General features: G+C 38.4%; 2 protein-coding genes across 2 annotated transcripts in view; both read right to left on the reverse strand.

Annotated features, from left to right (window-relative positions):
• The window catches only part of PlexA (plexin A), a 142,202-nt gene that overhangs the window by 41,180 nt on the left and 83,363 nt on the right, over positions 1 to 17,659 (reverse strand). The window lies entirely within an intron of this gene.
• Positions 1,140 to 3,227, reverse strand: LOC149501046 (uncharacterized). The gene has a single exon (XM_089734779.1). It carries the CDS (start codon positions 3,215 to 3,217, stop codon positions 1,181 to 1,183), a length of 2,037 nt encoding a protein of 678 aa, XP_089590905.1. The 5' UTR covers positions 3,218 to 3,227; the 3' UTR covers positions 1,140 to 1,180.

Below are 17,659 nucleotides of genomic sequence, written 5' to 3' on the forward strand. Positions count from 1 at the left end.
GCTTTTATCGAAAATCCAACTAAAAAATAGAAAATAAATTTGAATTAAAAATAGAGTAAGAAAAAATATTTTATTGTAAAAAAATTTTTTAGTTCAATTTCCATATTTTCAAAAAAATTCTATTCAGAATTTTTTAAAATATTGAATTGTCATCGGTCTTTAATAAGTATACCAAATTTCGAGTTAACCCGACGTTTTGAAGGGGATCAAAATCGTGTTCAAAGATACCGTTACAAGCAATACATACGTCTGAAGCTAATAAAAGCGTATTAAAAACACACACAAGCAATAGTTTACTTAAACATAATGTAACCTTTTATTCGATTATTTATAATCACTTTAAGCATATGCGTCTATCTAACCTTTGGTGAGAAATGCATAATTCCATTATTCTTTTGTCCTATTTATTTGCTAGTAACCTAAGGAGCTATTCTAGCAAGGCCTGGACGGGTAAGTGCTCGGAGTCTACCTGGTACTATGAGGAAATGTGGGAGCCGAGAAATTTTCTGAGTCAGTCTTTCGAAAACCATTGCTCGCTCCAAGCCACAGAGTACGAAAGAGACACTACACGTGGCCGGTAATCACTAGTCAATAACAAAAATTGGTACATGCCCCGGGATCAGACTACGGCTCATTGCCCTGTACGCCAATTCCAATAGCCTACGTTTACATATATTTAGCTACGCAAATGCGACCGTTGCCAGTGCTAATAACTTAATAAATTAAGTAATAATCTGACTATCAGACAAAATCAATCAATCGATTTAAAATTCGCTCTCTATAACACTATACACTCAAGCGAATCCGTCTTGCAATTTTCTCAAACCAGAAACTATTCCACATTAATCCCCCGACGCTGGGAACTAAAGGTTTTTATTATCCGCCTATGACGAAACAATTTTGTATGAATGAGCCTCATTTCTGTTTTATAGGCGGCCATTACGGCTGAATAAGTGATCCCAAATTATTGGGCCTGTAATCATTCTTCAGGAGCGTTAAAAGGATTTCGTGATTTCACGAAAGGAAAATGGATATGATACAGTGCCCCCCGACTTGCAGCAACCTTACGTGGCTTCTCTGACCTTATCGTAAACTAAATATGTTTAATCTTTTGTGCACGGTCTTTAGATAAGTTTATTTTTTATTAACAAAAAGTCAAATCAAAATAACTTAACATAACTCAACCCACACAGTAGAACAGATCTTCCAACGCGCTTGAAGGAGGCACAGTCCCCAAGATACTGGCTACGTTGCCTCGTTGGACAGCCAGACTCACTCTCTGTGCAAAGTACCAGCCAGCCTTAGCATCATGTGTAACCTCCTTCAAGCGTTTAGAGATTTCTGTTAAAAATTTTTTTGCTTCAGGGCCCCAAGGGCCCATCGTCTCAACCGCGAAAGGCAAAAAAGAATAAGAAGACCCCAAACCCGAATACTTCCGCTTTTTTGTAATTTCTGCTGAAGCTGCAGCTGAACCGGGGCGGGACGAAGTACCATCTAAATGACAGGGAGCCACAGTATCCACACAAGTAGCATCCCATACCAGGCACCTACCAACTGACCATGGAATCAGCGTGACTCCATCGGGCCTTTTCCCATCTGACCTCAAAATTCCGATGGGTTCCAAGACAGCCGGAACATTGACTGTAGTGAGCGCCCTTCTTATCATATCATTTAAAGACGCGTGTCTTGGAATGCGCCCAGCGCTTTTCTGGCACGAGAGTCCGTGATGTCCAAGCTCATTGACGTACTCGCCACAGACACAGAAATGTGGTACGTTAATATGGGCCCCCAACCGTAAGCCAATAGCTAGCGAGAGAGCGTTGTTGTCCAACAACGTGCCTGTATTGGACGATGGATAGGCTTGAAGCCAGTAACTTGATTCCTTTTCGGTAACGGCGCGAAAACGAGCAATGTCCACGCTGTTATCATATGATTGTAGTAACCGTTGCTGTATCCGTTGACAAAGCGGAATGTCCCAAAGACGCTGCAAATGCGGTAAAGTAGGAAAATCCGCCTGACACAAAGACTGCCAGGCCGATCCAGCCTCCGACACACCCACAATCTCTACGGAACCCATACAAGGGTTGAGAACATTACCGACTATGAGACAGGAGGCGTGTGCAGAAGCAAGAAAGGCCGGCAACGCAACAGCTGATGCTTTACGTACGCCGATACCACCAAAACGTACTGGCAGGACACATTGCTCCCAAGAGAGGTCATCCAAATTACAATTAATTATTTTGCACAGAACACCCTTTATCATTTCATCCAAAGAATTAAGTTTATTATTATGTTTCCATAAGAAAGAACATCTTAACACATATGTAAATTTAGGTACGAATAGACAGTGTCTTATAATGAACAAAGCCATATGAGAGTTAATTTCAAATAAATTGTTGGAACACTGAGAAAATTTATCAATCTGCTCATCAATATACGCGTCGATCGATCCATCCAAAATGGGAGCACCCAGCAACATCAGAGAATTCTCATCAACAACTTTTATGTTGGGCGCTGCGGTATTAAACTTTGCAAAAACGTCAGAAACTGGTACGGAACAACAAGAGGCATTGATAAAAAGCTCACACTTAGCAAAATTGAGCTCTAAACCCAAACTGGCCAAAGCAGATTTTAGATATTCTAAATCCTTTAAGACCGTGGAAATGTCCCCTCCCAATGTTCCGTCATCCAGATACCATAAATTTAGGCTGGACTTCAGCTCCCTCAAAACTGGATGTATTCCCAAACTAAAAATCGCCGGACCGAGTGGATCGCCTTGTTGACAACCCGTCGCTGATTCCACAAGGCTCTCCTTATAAACCAGCTTAGATGGATTACCATAGCATTGATAAAGGTAAGGGTAGATAGATGGTATGTGTTCCTTCACTTCTTTAAGAAAAGCATTCCTATCGATACAATTAAATGCATTTTTTAAATCCACCTTCACCAATACTTCGGCACCACCCCCCTTAAGAAAGGTGCGAGCCGCATGTACCGCAGCTTCACAGCCGCCCTTTGTACCGACGCCCAACTGTATCGGCCGGAACATCCCACTCAATATCGGCAGAACCTCTTTGCAGCAAAGCCTGGATACAATGCGGCGCAGTGTACCGCCAACAGCGATAGGCCTAATACCGCCATCTTTCTTCATCAAAGCACACAAATTCGCTCCATACAAAATATCAGCGATACTGTCAGGTACACTTCCCGCCAGCATTAAATTAACAAGCGAGACTATACTTACGGTCTTTTAGTAGTTTTAGTCAAAAAGGAATTTAACTGTGGAACATGACAACATAATGTAATTTTGTGACGCGTCTTTTTTAATTGTTTAGTTGGGTGAACGAGCTCACGGCCCACCCGATGTTAAGTGGTTACCGGAGCCCATAGACGTCTACAAGCCGCCACCTACATTCATTAACTAATTAACTTAATAAAAAAATTAAGTTTTTTTATTTTTTTTTATTGTCCTTGTAGGCAGACGAGCATACGGCCCACCTGATGGTGAGTGGTTACCGTCGCCCATGGACTTCAGCAATGCCAGGGGCAGAGCCAAGCCGCTGCCTACCGCAGAAGGTACAATGTTACATCAATACAATGCCTACCGCATTGTATTGAGAATAAGATTTATTAAAAGCATTTCAAAAATAGTGACTTAATGTGTTTTTTTTTGCTAATGTATCTCATTGCCTGTGCTTTTTACCTGTGTTATTTAACTTGGCTGTAGCCTAGAATAAGACCTCGTTTCTTCCCGTGGGTGTCGTAAAAGACGACTAAAGGATTCATAGCAGCATCCTCTGAGTATCAATACTAGCGTAATGCGGTCGTCGGCTAGCATTTCCTGGCTGGAGGGTGATCTTTAAGCACGCGCGGGCAGGAACTACCATCTGGCTTATTTCTGCCGCGAAGCAGTTTCGTTCCAGCTTGAAGGGAGGGCTACAATTGAGATTGTGGCACTATGTGTCAAGGTGGGTGACAGCATACAAGCTCCGGTAACTAATGATCTCCGATGAAATCATAATATTAATAAAAAATAAAAGATGTGTGGTGTCGTGGGACACCGGATAGGAACGAAGTTCCTTATTATAAAAATATTAATTTTAAGTTCCATTCGAGGTATAAAGAAAATAAAAATGGAGGTTTCGCAACAACCCACGGTTCATTCACGGTTGTTTGCATAAGAGTTAGTGTATTGCGCAAACGAACGCTCTGAGATCGCGGTCAATAAATGATACAAAAATATGTTGTTTTTTGTACGTTATTACAAAGTTAAGTCGTACACTGTGTGCATTACTAATAAAAATTTTACGTTACGGACGTTTTTTCCTGGTTAGGGTACCCCTCCGCATTGTCCTATAAGGAACTTCGTTCCAAAAACTTTCAGAAGTCTTATTAGAAATGATAACATAAAAATCTGTAATACGTTTTTATCGACTAACATTTAAAACGCTCATTATGAAAAGATGGAATCGTAGAAAACCGTCTTTTGGATCTGATCTTAATGAAATATCTTTTTTTTCCCTATTTCTACCTCATCTTTGGTAGTTAAAGAAGCTTCTCTAACTACGTGCGGACTTTTAGGTGAACTAACGAGCTGCAACCTGCGACAGCTTGCTAACAGTACCCAGCCCTAGTAAGAACAGCGCTTCGCTGAATCTATCACCGAATTCTAATCACGACCCACTGAGAAGATGCGGCGAGAAACTCAGTAGGTTGTGATGGAATATCAAGTAAGAGAACAGTAATATTTTAAACGTCTCCTGAAATTCTCTTTGACAAATAAAGCACATGGTATAAGTTCTGAGATGTTGATATTTAAAAGAGATTTAAACAATTCAAGCTTTGCCCCGGTATTGTTTGCGTTCGTGCATTTACCGGGTAATATGCCAGCTCAAACAAGGTCAAAATAGCTAGTAGGAACTGGATGCACTAGGCAAGAAACCGAAAAGAATGAAGTGTATATGAAGAGACCTATACTTGGCATTGGGTGGACACGGGTTGAAAAAGTACCAGCCAATATTACCCAATTGCCACACTTCTAAATCTTTTTCTTCTTTGTCTCCACCTTATCCCACTAGGTGGGTTCGGCCCAGCGAATTTTTCTATTCCATTCTCTTTTATCAGCCGTCATCTCAACACTCACTCCTCTCTCTCTCATATCGTCATTAGCACACTCCATCCATGTCTTCTTCAGGCGATCTCTTCCCCCTCTACCTTGCACTATAATTTCCACACATCTCCTAGTCACATGCCACACTTCGGAATATCCACATTAAGCGATCGACATCTCTTCCCGACAAACTATTCCACTAATTCCTTTTACACAGCGAGGATATTGAGTCGATAAAGTCTAGTAAAAATGCCAAGATATAAAAATGCGGATCGACCTCGTGAGAATACTTCAAGTCACGTTCTCACTAATATACGAGACGTGTAATCGTCTTTCCAACTACTGGAATTGAATGTACAAACATTAGGTACGAGTCAATTATTCTGCAAATATCTTCTATAAAGCTTTCTAATACTAAATACTACAGTTTTTCTTCAATACGATCGTAAGTATATAAACATAAACAACTAAAAAAATTATATATAAATAGTTAGGCCTATGTATATCATCAGTACCGCTGCCGTATGTGTGAGAGAGAGAGAGAAGCCAGACAGACAGACTGGCCCGTTGAGAGAAAGAGAAGCCAGACAGCCTGCTTCACGTAACGTAACGAAGCGGTATACCCTCCCATAAGTAGTCATCACTTTTAAAATATTATATGTTTGTATTGTACTGTTGGTTTCCCAAATATATAAATAAAAAAGTGTGTAGGTGCAAGTCACACACGGTAGAAGTGAAACTTCACTCGGCAATGCAATGGAGCAGCCTCACCCTGGGTGAACCGTCTGCATGATCACGGTATCCCTACGCCAGGTATGAGTTAGCAAGAGAAATACGAGAACGTCTATCAATTGTGTAACATCTCGTCACCGCGATTCGGGAATTGTTGAATTTACGTGTAGCGACATCTGTTGATAACAAACTAAATATAAATAAAAGTATCTCAGGGCGCTCCGAGAGCCACGTCAGCGTGTACGGACGTCAAAAACACACTGAACTAGTCGGGGACGCGAGACCGTGTGGAACGCTTCGTCATTTGTCGGCGCCGCTCGGAGCCGCTTCGGCAAGCCAATCGCAGCACACTTATTTTTTCGTTTCGTTTCATTTCGTTTCATCGAGTTTGAAATCATAACAATTCTAAAGAAGTTTCACTTAATAAAAAATAGAATAGAATAAAAAATAGAATACAGTATTCTAAGAACTTATTTATACATCCACTGCTTGTTGTGTAAGCATTGGATTTACTAAAAATAAGATACGAACTAGTTTGTTGATATTTATTTTGAGTTCATAAAATTAAACTATAGCGCTAACTACGGTTAATGTCAGCGTATTGATTAGAACTACAACCAAACTCATAGAAATTCTGGTTACTCGAATGTCTGTGGTAAATTCTGCGACTAGATTGCATCAGTATTACGTTCATAAGTCCTTTTGAAATAGAATACCAAAGCGAGCACGAACACGAGCGAACGTTCGGGGAGAGTTTCAGTGGAAACGCGACATAAAGCTGCCGAATTATTTGGTTCACGTATCCAGCTACAGGGAGCATACACACCTGCAATATTTCTGCGTCAACTGTACATTTATATGATAATGCTTTAACGTAGGGATGGGTGAATGAAAACATCGTTTTTCTCTAACTAAGAATAGAGATTGGCGGTAGGACATCTTGTGAAAAAAAAAGGGGTAGGTACCACCACCCAGCCTATTTCTGCCATGAAGCAGTAATGCGTTTCGGTTTGATGGGTGGGGCAGCCGTTGTAACTATACTGAGACCTAAGAACTTATATTTCAAGGTGTGTGGCGCATTTACGTTGTAGATGTCTATGGGCTCTAGTACCCACTTAACACCAGGTGGTCTGTGAGCTCGTCCACCCATCTAAGCAATTAAAAAATAGTTATATAAATGTACTTAGAGATATTGAAAGCAATTATTTGTAGATTTGATCTTTTAGGGGTTCTATTTGAATAAGTGCTGGTATGTACCAGTGGAGGCTTGTAACATGCGTTACCACCAATCGACCTTTGTCATGGGTCATGTAATCGACTCAGTTGAATCTTGGTGTAGCGCTGGTTAGCATCTCGGGAGCGGAATTAAGCGTGATTTATATTAGAAAATGCATTATTTACAGAACAGTAATAGTCGAATAGCACCTCTTTTGAAACGTGAGGAAGAATTTTCATTTGGATTACTCACTTTTATAATAGACCGTACTAATTTTTTATATTAAAAATATGCAAATCAAATTCAAAATTGATGTCCGTCCAACAACATGATGATTGATACAAAGCCAATTAAATTACATACCATGTAAAGAAAACAGAAATTTCAAAATCCACGCTTTAAAAATATAATTGTAAAATTTTTACATAAATTCATATCTTCGCGTTTATGTTATAAAGTTTCAAATCGTACTAAAATTTACAATATAATCATGAAACCCCAAAATGAAGACGGTCACATCACTAAGCGCGTGGGTGTTCGAAACCGATCCGGGAAAGTTCAGGCGATGAGTTCCGAAAATTCCCGAACCAGTAAATCTAATTTCGGTTCCACCTTCGCCGCGTCTCATATTCGAAGTAAGGTACGTCGTCCACATGATCACACCAACTTAACAACTTGTTTCAGGTTCTATATATTTATTTTTTATTTTTATTCTATTTATTAGGCACACAATACACATGACAAGCTAAAAAGATACATAAAACACGAGTAAAAAGAAACAAAATCTGGCTTGCAACATAAGCCATGTGCGCACGACCAAACAAGACAAAGTGCTGAATTTGTACACAATGTTCCTTACAACTATACGACAAAACAACACGATAAAGAAAATTAATGTAACTTATAATGTAAGGAAATAATTTAATGTTCAATCTGTTATATTTCAAAATGTGTGTCACTCAGATTGATCCGATCCAGCTAAGTGCTTGAAAAATAGACAGTGTAATACGAACCCGAGAGACGTACATATATGAGAAATACAAGATACAATATGTTTTTATCTGCGGTCACTGTTGATGACAAAAACCATAATAGATTTATGGCCAATGATATATATAATATGGATTACCAAACTATTAAGTTTGTTGGGCTATAAATCAGAAACCGATTTTAGCCTCCATATAATTGTACTCTATTATCTCCCTCTATTGTCAGCTTTTCCTAATTCTTTTTATTGAGAAACGAAAACTTAATGTCTTCTGAATATTGATAAGACTGTAGACGCTCGCTACTTATAACAAGCTTAGATTAAATAATATCAAATTATTGCCCCAGTATTCATTGTGCAATTGGAACTTTGATGTAATGTTTTAAGGCGAGCAATAGTATTCATATTCCGGTAATTGTATTGTGAGTATGAGTGAGGTTAAGGTTATTAATAGTAAAATATGTATGTTTAAGGAGGCCTTCGTGAACACTTTCAAATCGGAATGTACTTTTCACTGAGACAAATAGGCAGGAAACTCAGGACTGGTTCTAATTAGTGTGCAATACACGGACAGCACACACAACAATTTACAAAACATTCATCATCATTCTCCTGCCCTTCTTCCAGTCACCTGAGGTCGGCGCAAAATGTTTTCTTCTTCCATACTCCTCTATCATATACCATTTCTTCACTCACTCCCCTCTTACACGTATCGTCTTTAACGCAATCCATCCATTTTTTCTTAGATCTACCTAGTCCTCAAAATTTACATTTTCATCTCTTCCAAATTCTGCGTCAGTTTGCTATGTCTCTTCCATCCGGTTCGAACAATAAAGATGGCCGCTCGCCCTAATGTCGTACACTTTTTGTTCGAGACTCGAGTATTACTGCGAGTTATGCGCCGGGTCTAGTTCTGAGAGATATTTTCCTTTCTTTTTTTTTTCACTCTTCCATTTTCCTTTTATTACTCGAATGGAAAATGTTTTACAGATGTCGCGAACTCGAGCGAGAGTTGTAACTATGAAAGTTAGGGCGTTACGGTTGGCTAGTTGAAAACGTATGCATGTTGTAGTATGAAGTTCGATTGTTTTCAGGATAGATTTCTCTTTAAAAACATGGAGAGTTTTAGAGCTGACAAAATATCTAATTTCAACGCTATTTAATTATTTGTTATGATAAAAAGTATGATTTTCAGATTAAGTAATGTTTTATTGAATATGTGGATGTTTGAGTAGTTAAATTACAGAATGAAAAATAAATATTGAATTGGGATTTTTATTGATTTTAAATATTTTTTAAGCGATAGTAATATTTTGAAACATATAGGTTTTGTACAAATGTTGTAACGTGAATTGAAGTTTTAGTAAATTTAATTTGCATTGAGATCAATATAGATACGACTATTTCATGCTAATTTTAATTGGTGGTAGGGCCTCTTGTAAGTCCGCACGGGTAGGTACCACCACCCTGCCTATTTCTGCCGTGAAGCAGTAATGCGTTTCGGTTTGAAGGGCGGGGCAGCCGTTGTAACTATACTTGACCTCAAAGTGGGTGGCGCATTTACGTTGTAGATGTCTATGTCTTGTAACACAATAGAGTATCTACAGGTTCTGCTTACGTTTACCGCCAGGCAGACAGTGAGCTCATCTACCTGTGAACCAAAATTAACTTATTCAAACACTACCGGCTACAACGTCTGCGCAACCCTTGAGGTAGCGTTAAAAAAAAAACAATTTTTGAATGAAGTCCGTTATTTAGTCGTTTTTTTTTGTTACGGAATCCAAAAAAATTGCCTTAAATAAGGAAACGGGCAGGGAAATAAATATAGACGCAATAAAGGATGAAGGTCCGGTCGGCACGAGACTGTCCGGGAAAAAATGTACGAGAAAATTACCGGATGTCGGAGATACAAAGAGTTGAACTGATGTGTTGCATAATACCATTCTTTTTAATGTGCGTAGATTATTTCATGCAGAAGGACTATTTAACTGAATTCGCGACGGACTTAAGCAGTTTAAAATTATACTCATCTATATACAAGTATATAAAAATGAATTGCTGCTAGTTAGTCTCGCTAAAACTCGAGAACGGCTATACCGATTTGGCTAATTTTGGTCTTGAATTATTTGTCAAAGTCCAGAGAAGGTTTAATAGGTGAAAAAATATGAAAATGCTCGGAATTAAATAAAAATATCAATTTTGTTGTTCCCTTGATGTTTATTTTATACAAAAGCTTAGATCTTTTATTTATCGATTTGAGGCACTACGAAGTCTGCCGGGTCAGCTAGTATAAAATATAATTTACACAAATTTTAAAAACCGTTAAGGGTGAACAAATTAATTAATTTCCAATTAAAATCTATTAATTATTTAACGTTTTTTTTTTCATTTATTTTTTATTCTAACGTTAAAAAAAATCCGCATTCCAAATCATAAATAATGGAAAAATCTCAAGGAGGATAGATAAAAATCAAAATGAACATAGACCTAGCTTTAAACTTGAATACGATTAAAAATACAGTCAATGTTTGAACATGGCCTTACACACATACTATGGTCCATTTAGAAGATGATTGCATAAATTTTTGTCTCCTAAAGTACCACTCATTGAATAAAGAACTTTACTTCTATTTAAGTTACTTCACCAATAATTCACTTATGAAATGTCACTTTTACGTCCATCGCATAAAACGTAAAACTCCACTGTGAACTATTAAAATGCTATAAAAAACATTTCTGTAAATATTACTATCGAAAATTCCAGAGAATTTCATCTTAAAAATTGAAATGTCATTTCCAGTGTGAACCTACAAAGGTACTGAATTCTTTAATGCTTTTATTTTTTATTTTTCTATATTCAGTCTAAGATTATTTTGGGAATGTCAAGTATTTTAAAAGCCCGTTTAAAATATGAATCCTATTTGATCTGAAATGTACATAGCTTGTTAAGCTCGCCGCCGACCTGGTGTTAAGCTATAAACAATGTCCATTGACACCGCTACCTTGGGACATGAAGTCGATATCTCAATTTTATTTTATCAAATCTGTATGACCTCAAACTTATCGGTGTCAGAAACTGGAAGGAGAAAGCCCTGTACAGAATAGTCTGGAGAGATATACTAGACCAGGCTCACCCTGGGCTGTAAGGCCTAAGATGATGATGAAGTCTATATGACCCATCAAATCGGCACGCGTACCTGCTTTGCTATAAAACATACAAAACAATTGTATTTACGATTTACGATATACGACTTCTTTCTCTTAACAAAATTTTGGTAATCTATATATATATATATAAAAGAAAGTCGTGTTAGTTACACTATTTATAACTCAAGAACGGCTGAACTGATTTGCTGACTTTTTATCACGTTCCCGTGGGACGTGATATAAAACGTGGTATAACAAAACGCAACTGATATGGAATAACTAAACGAAACTGACAGCTAAACGTAATGTAGTCTATGGTTAATTATAGTAGAATTTTGATGTTGACCGGTTGATGTGTTTGAAATAAACGGTGTGGCGGAACAAAGTTCGCCGGGTCGACTAGTAATTAATTAAACCATTTCATATTTTTACCACAATTTCAGACTTGTCACTTTTCGGCACTCAGGTATACTGATTTAAAACTCAATCTACGCAACGACCACAAATTTATTCTATGACAAAAATCGCCTAACGCAAAAAGAAATGAAAAGGGGTTATTTAAAAAAAAAGCCCTTACGCAGTTGAAAATTACCGTCGAGAGAGAGAGAGAGTAACCCATAAATTACATTAAACGCCAAATTAATTAAATCGGAGGCCGGAACCGACGCGAGGCGAAACCTCTATCCAAAAAAACCCAGACTTCAATGAAAAAGTCTAATAAAATTCATAACTTGATTGAAGCGGCGTTAATTACAAAAGTCGTTGGACGAGATAATTTAGGAGATTTCGTCTTTTTTTTTTAGAAAAAAAAATTATAATACTCGTTAAGTTTCATGAGGCATTAATTATCACGTTTTCTTGTTTTAAAAGCCGATATATTCTAATTGGTTCTTCAATTATTTTTATCCACCTTCCCGTTTCTTCGACGTATATTATTATCTTGTTGAGTTTTAGCCGTAGATGAAGAAGACTTCGATCTTGAGATATAAGATCATGTTGTTTTTACTGGTGGTAGGACCTCTTGTGAGTCCGCACGGGTAAGTACCATTGGCTATTTTGGCCGTGAAGCAATAATGCGTTTCGGTTTGAAGGGTGGGGCAGTCGTTGTAACTATACTGAGACCTTAGAACTTATATCTCAAGGTAGGTGGCGGGATTTACGTAATCAATGTAATCAATCAACGTAACATAATCATCAATGTAAATGCCTTCATATGTGAGTTGTAAGATCTCTGTTTTACAGTACAACCATTGCCCTTTTCAAACCGAAACGCATCACTGCTTCACGGCAGTAAAAGGCAGGGATGTAACAGTTTATTGTTGTTCATCGTAACACGTCACGTAGTACTCTTGTCGAAATCGAAAATGTTTAAGACTTTTTGATGTTCAAATAATAAGCATCATTAAACGGGGGTGTGATCGAACAGTTCTGAAAGTCATTTTTGTGTTTTAATTTAGTACCTTAATAAAAGTTGTTAAGAGTAATCGTTTGCGGACAGTTCTAATACAACCCTGTATCGTACGGTGTGAATGACCCGACGTGTAAGTGGAGATCAAATTTATTACGTATATAAACGGTTTTACACTGATCTGCCTTCATTTTGGGTAACCTAACGCGACGGCTTGTATAAAAATGTAATAATTTAACAGCCTTACATTCGCGCGCGACGGGGAATCTCGCAAAGGTTTCACTTAACGTATATAAGCCGAGCATACAGTTCCTACTTTGCGAAGAAAGAAGAGGAAAATATCGAGGAGAGAACAGAAGAAAGAAGAGTCAGTCCCACCCACAAAACCAAGCCTGCTACTCTCAAACCTGCAGCTCATCACCCCTGCCTCGATAGGCAGGGAGTCACATGTCCGGGCAGAGGGGTTTCCCCGAGGCCCGCTCCGTGCCCCCCCAAGGGGATACGACGACCCCCCGGCGCCTCATTTTCGACGGTACGTACAAGATCGCTAGCTCGATGTGCGGTGTTGATGATACGAATTCTTTTCGGCACAAACATGCTTTTCACACGAACTCCGAACCGCATCGTATGAGATTCTCATTACAAGGCTTGTATTAAATTTTACTTCATTTTTATTTTCAGAGTAAAACTGCGTTTTAGATTGGGTCACATGGATCTATTAGCCACACGATGAATTAATAGAAAGATCTAAAAGTAGAAAGAATGTAATCTAATCGTATTTCCAAGAGTAGTTCTTTGCTTTGTGGCGGTAGCCATCATACAATACAATATATTTGACAGATGCTTGAATCTCGCTTACGACATTTTCAAGATAAGCTTGCATATATATAAGTTCCGAACAAAAACATTCAGACCGTCCGTCTACCGAGCAATATCACCCGCCCGGTGGAAGGTTTTTTATTTTTTTTTATTGCTTAGATGGATGGACGAGCTCACAGCCCACCTGGTGTTAAGTGGTTACTGCAGCCCATAGACATCCACAACGTAAATGCGCCACCCATCTTGAGATATAAGTCCTAAGGTTTCAAGTATAGTTACTTCCCTATAGTATCTTCCCTCCATCATTAAGCCTACAGCTTAATGGTTAAAAGGGCTATTGTATCCAGACGATTATATGAGCTATCTAATGGTTATCGTCACTCATGGACGTCAGCCATTCTAGGGACATAGCCAAACCGCTGACCACCACTGGGTGCTGTTCGCAAACTTCGTTTCGATAAAACATGTCATAAAGCTCAGATAACCACGAGGTAAAGTTTGTTCCAAAATCGGATGGTAAGTGGCAAAAAAGCTCTTTAGAAATCTGCTGTGGGTGTTCGCAGTGGTTCTAGGTACTATGGATGACTTCTGCTCCGACGCCTTCGTCGTCGTCGTCGACGACACCTGTCCTCACAGGTGCCGTCGGGAAAACGAGATTACGGAATCGTCTCAAGCAATTCCTCGGAGCGCTCTCCATTTTTCCAGACATGACTGACTCAGTGGCGCAGTTAGAGCCTAATTACGGAGCCGAGGGGCTTGAGTTCGGTTCCCACATCGGACAACCATTTGTGTCATCTTCATCTCAGCTTGTCCACTGTCAACTGCTAAACATAAGCCTCTTCAAATCACCTCCAGTGCGGCTGGTCCGTTGCTACCTGCATTCAACGTGACCTAGCAATTCTCACTAGGCCGTCGGTTCATTTGGCAGGTGGCCGTCTCACACTGTGCTTGACGTGGTCTTCACTCGAGGATCTTTCTACCCTATCAGCCAGCTGATCTTCGCGCTATGTGGCCTGTCCACTGCCACTTCAGCTTGCTAATCCTACGGCTATGTTTGGTTCTTCTACGGATCTCCTCATTTCTGATTCGGTCTCGTAGAGAAATACTAAGCATAGCCCTCATCACAGCTCGCCGCCATTTGTCTGATGAAGAGGATTGTTTTTCATTTGTTTGGGTGTTTAATATCTATGTATGGTATAGTCAAATGTTTATCTACATATATATGTTTGCCATAGTACAGGGAATCCTAGTTTAAGACCAGATAAGCATGCGACTTGTCCCTGGTTATTATATTGGACCCTTTTTAGTGAATGAAAAAAATCATGCGCCACATAAATAAAAACAAAAAACATTTGTTTTGATCAATTCCCCGAAAACAATATAACAAATTTCAAACAAAACAACGGGCCTGCCAAAATCCTAATCAGTCATTTCAAAGGGCTGATTGGAACTCGCCTCAGACAGATTCGCACAGGCGCTTTTAGCTGAGCTTTTTTATAAAAAAAGGTTCATGATTTTATGGATTATTTAGCGTTAAAAACAAATCCAACAAACAAATTTGCATAATTACTGTTACGTATTTTTGCCGTGAAGCAGTAAATCGTTTCGGATTAAAGGATGGGTCAGCCTTCGTACTGTAAAAACTGAGTCTTAGCACTCATGCCCTAAGGTGGCATTTATGTTGTCGATGCCTATGGGCTCCGGTAACCATCAAATTTAGTAATAAAAATAAAATCTCTCACCAAAATGGTTTTTCTTTTTAAAAGCCCTCATTTATTTATAAGCTCTACAAATTGAAACTCCAGTGCGAAATTATGAGTCCACCAGAACATGTACAAAGCGTTCTGTCAGAAACACTGAACGCGCGGTTTATCGATCAGATTAGCAACAATATAAAATTGACACGGAAAAATGTGCTTCTGTAGCTTTCGTATATTTATTTATAAAAAAACCCAAAACGAAACAGATATGAAAAATATAACTATGCGCTTATTGTTACTAAACATATATGAAAAAAATATAACTATGCGTTTATTGTTTATTAATTAGAAAATAATATAGCAAGACCGAAAGCTTAATAAATTCGTAACGCTCTAATTGTGAAAACCGCGTAGCAATCTGTAGAAGCGTAGCGCTGGAGCTACGGTGTAGCGTTTCAAATGTTTCATTAAGTTGTTTTTAAACAGAAATATATGTCTGGTATTTCTGGTAAAGCAATATATTTTAAGAAAATATTATTGAATATGGCTTTTGTTAAATTTGGGTTAACGGAGTGGTTTTTTGTTTTTCATTCTTTTGTATCATCGATTTTCATGGACTTAACTGCGTTCAAAACACCAACAATTTCTATCAGAAACCTGATCTTATTTGATATTAAAATAATTTAAATCATTATTATTTAGTCTCTAAATTCATAATCACGAGAAAGTTTTTCGTAGCGCTATCGTAGTCCGTAGCATACCTACGCCGAGTAGCTCAGGTGCTACGGAAACGTGCCATAACATACGTAAGCACGGCACTGTGAATATACACATCTATACATATGAATAAAATTGGAGTGTCTGTTTGTATTATTGAAATAACCGCTTTTTACTACATGCATATGAATATATTTACGGTACATACATCAAAATAACATTTTTTACCATTTTTGTCTGTCTGTCTGTTTGTTCCGGCTAATGTCTGGAACGGCTTGACCGATTTTGACGGGACTTTCACTGACAGGTAGCTGATGATTTAAGGAGTAACTTAGGCTACTTTTTTTAGCTTCGCCCCGTGGCGTCAACCGCGATGCGACAATAACCGCGGGTAACATCGCGGGACTCAACTATTCAATAATAAAATTTAATGTTTCCGAAGCGAAGCGAGGGCGGGTCGCTAGTATTATGCACGAAGTAAAAAGTTATATGATTATGTTATTGAGCGGAACTTTTCATTCTGTTTCAGTGTATTGTTTGTTATGGTTGTTTATGCATTATTTGTTGAAGAGCTCACGGTTCTCCCGGTATTAACTGGTAACTAGATCCTGTAGACATTTAAAGTATATAACGCTACCTACCTCCAAACATAAAACTAAAGTCTCAATTATATTATTAATATCGTCACCCAAAATAAAAGCTTGTATGTTTGTTACTTAAAAGCACAAAAACGATGCAAACGGATTTAAATATAAATTTGGCCAAAGATGCTTTCTCACTAAACTACACATAATATTTTTATTATAAATGAAACGTGCGAATTCTAATACTTTGGACAATTTTTTTTCCCTTCAGACCGAAAGGCATTAGTGCTTCACGGCAGAAATAAGCGGTCCTACCACCAGTAATTACGCAAATTATAATTTTGCGGGTTTGATTTTTATTACACGATATTATTTCTTCACCAATGTTCGATGTTTGATGGCTCAAGAATATACTAACGAATACAAATCTCAACAATTAATTTATGAACTAGCCAGTGAGATAAGCAAATCTCTATATGTGTGAAAAAAAAACTGAAGTATTTATAAATTTTTTTGAACAGAAATCGAAAGTAGTTGAATCAGCGACATATGTCAAGTAAATAAAACATCCCTTAATACAAAGCCGCATTAATTTTACAATGCGTCGTGTCGTAACAGCGTTGCAATGTATTTAATTAGTCGTCGAGGGGTCCGCGAGGCGCAGCGCGGTGCTCTTGTCAACAGTGCGAGCGCCTATGGAAATATGTGATGTTATTATTTTATTAACTATGCCTTTTTTATGTAAGTATATGTTTGCTACTGCAGACAGCCGAGCTTAATTTCCGCCCGTTGATATCACAACAAGGATGTCGCCAGTCACCTTGAGGTGAAAATCCTAATGACTACTACAGATGCGAAATATTTTTTATTGCTTAGACGGGCAAGCTCACTGTCCATTTTGTTAGAAGTGGGTACCAGATCACACACGTGGTTTGACTCTGCCCTTGGCTTTTCTGAAGTCCATGGGTGACGGTAACCACACACCATCATATGGGCCGTATGTTCGTCTACCTAAAATGGCAATAAAAAAACATAGACGTCAATAAATGCCGCCTCCCACCATGAAACATGAATTATAAATCTCTGTTTTATAGTACAACAGCTACCCCACCCTTGAAACTGAAATCCATTACAGCTTTAGTACAGAAATGGGCAGGGCGGTGGTTCCTACCATTAGCGGGCTTATAGTGCGCTGAACTCTATAATAATATTAGTTAGGCAAATTAATATTTCTTTTT

This window comes from Bombyx mandarina, chromosome 18, assembly GCF_030267445.1.
Source record: "Bombyx mandarina strain Sakado chromosome 18, ASM3026744v2".
Taxonomy (NCBI): Eukaryota; Metazoa; Arthropoda; class Insecta; order Lepidoptera; family Bombycidae; genus Bombyx; species Bombyx mandarina.

Excerpts from the sequence above, each read along its gene's own strand:
- LOC149501046 (XM_089734779.1), bottom strand. The coding sequence starts at position 3,217 with ATGCTGGCGGGAAGTGTACCTGACAGTATCGCTGATATTTTGTATGGA.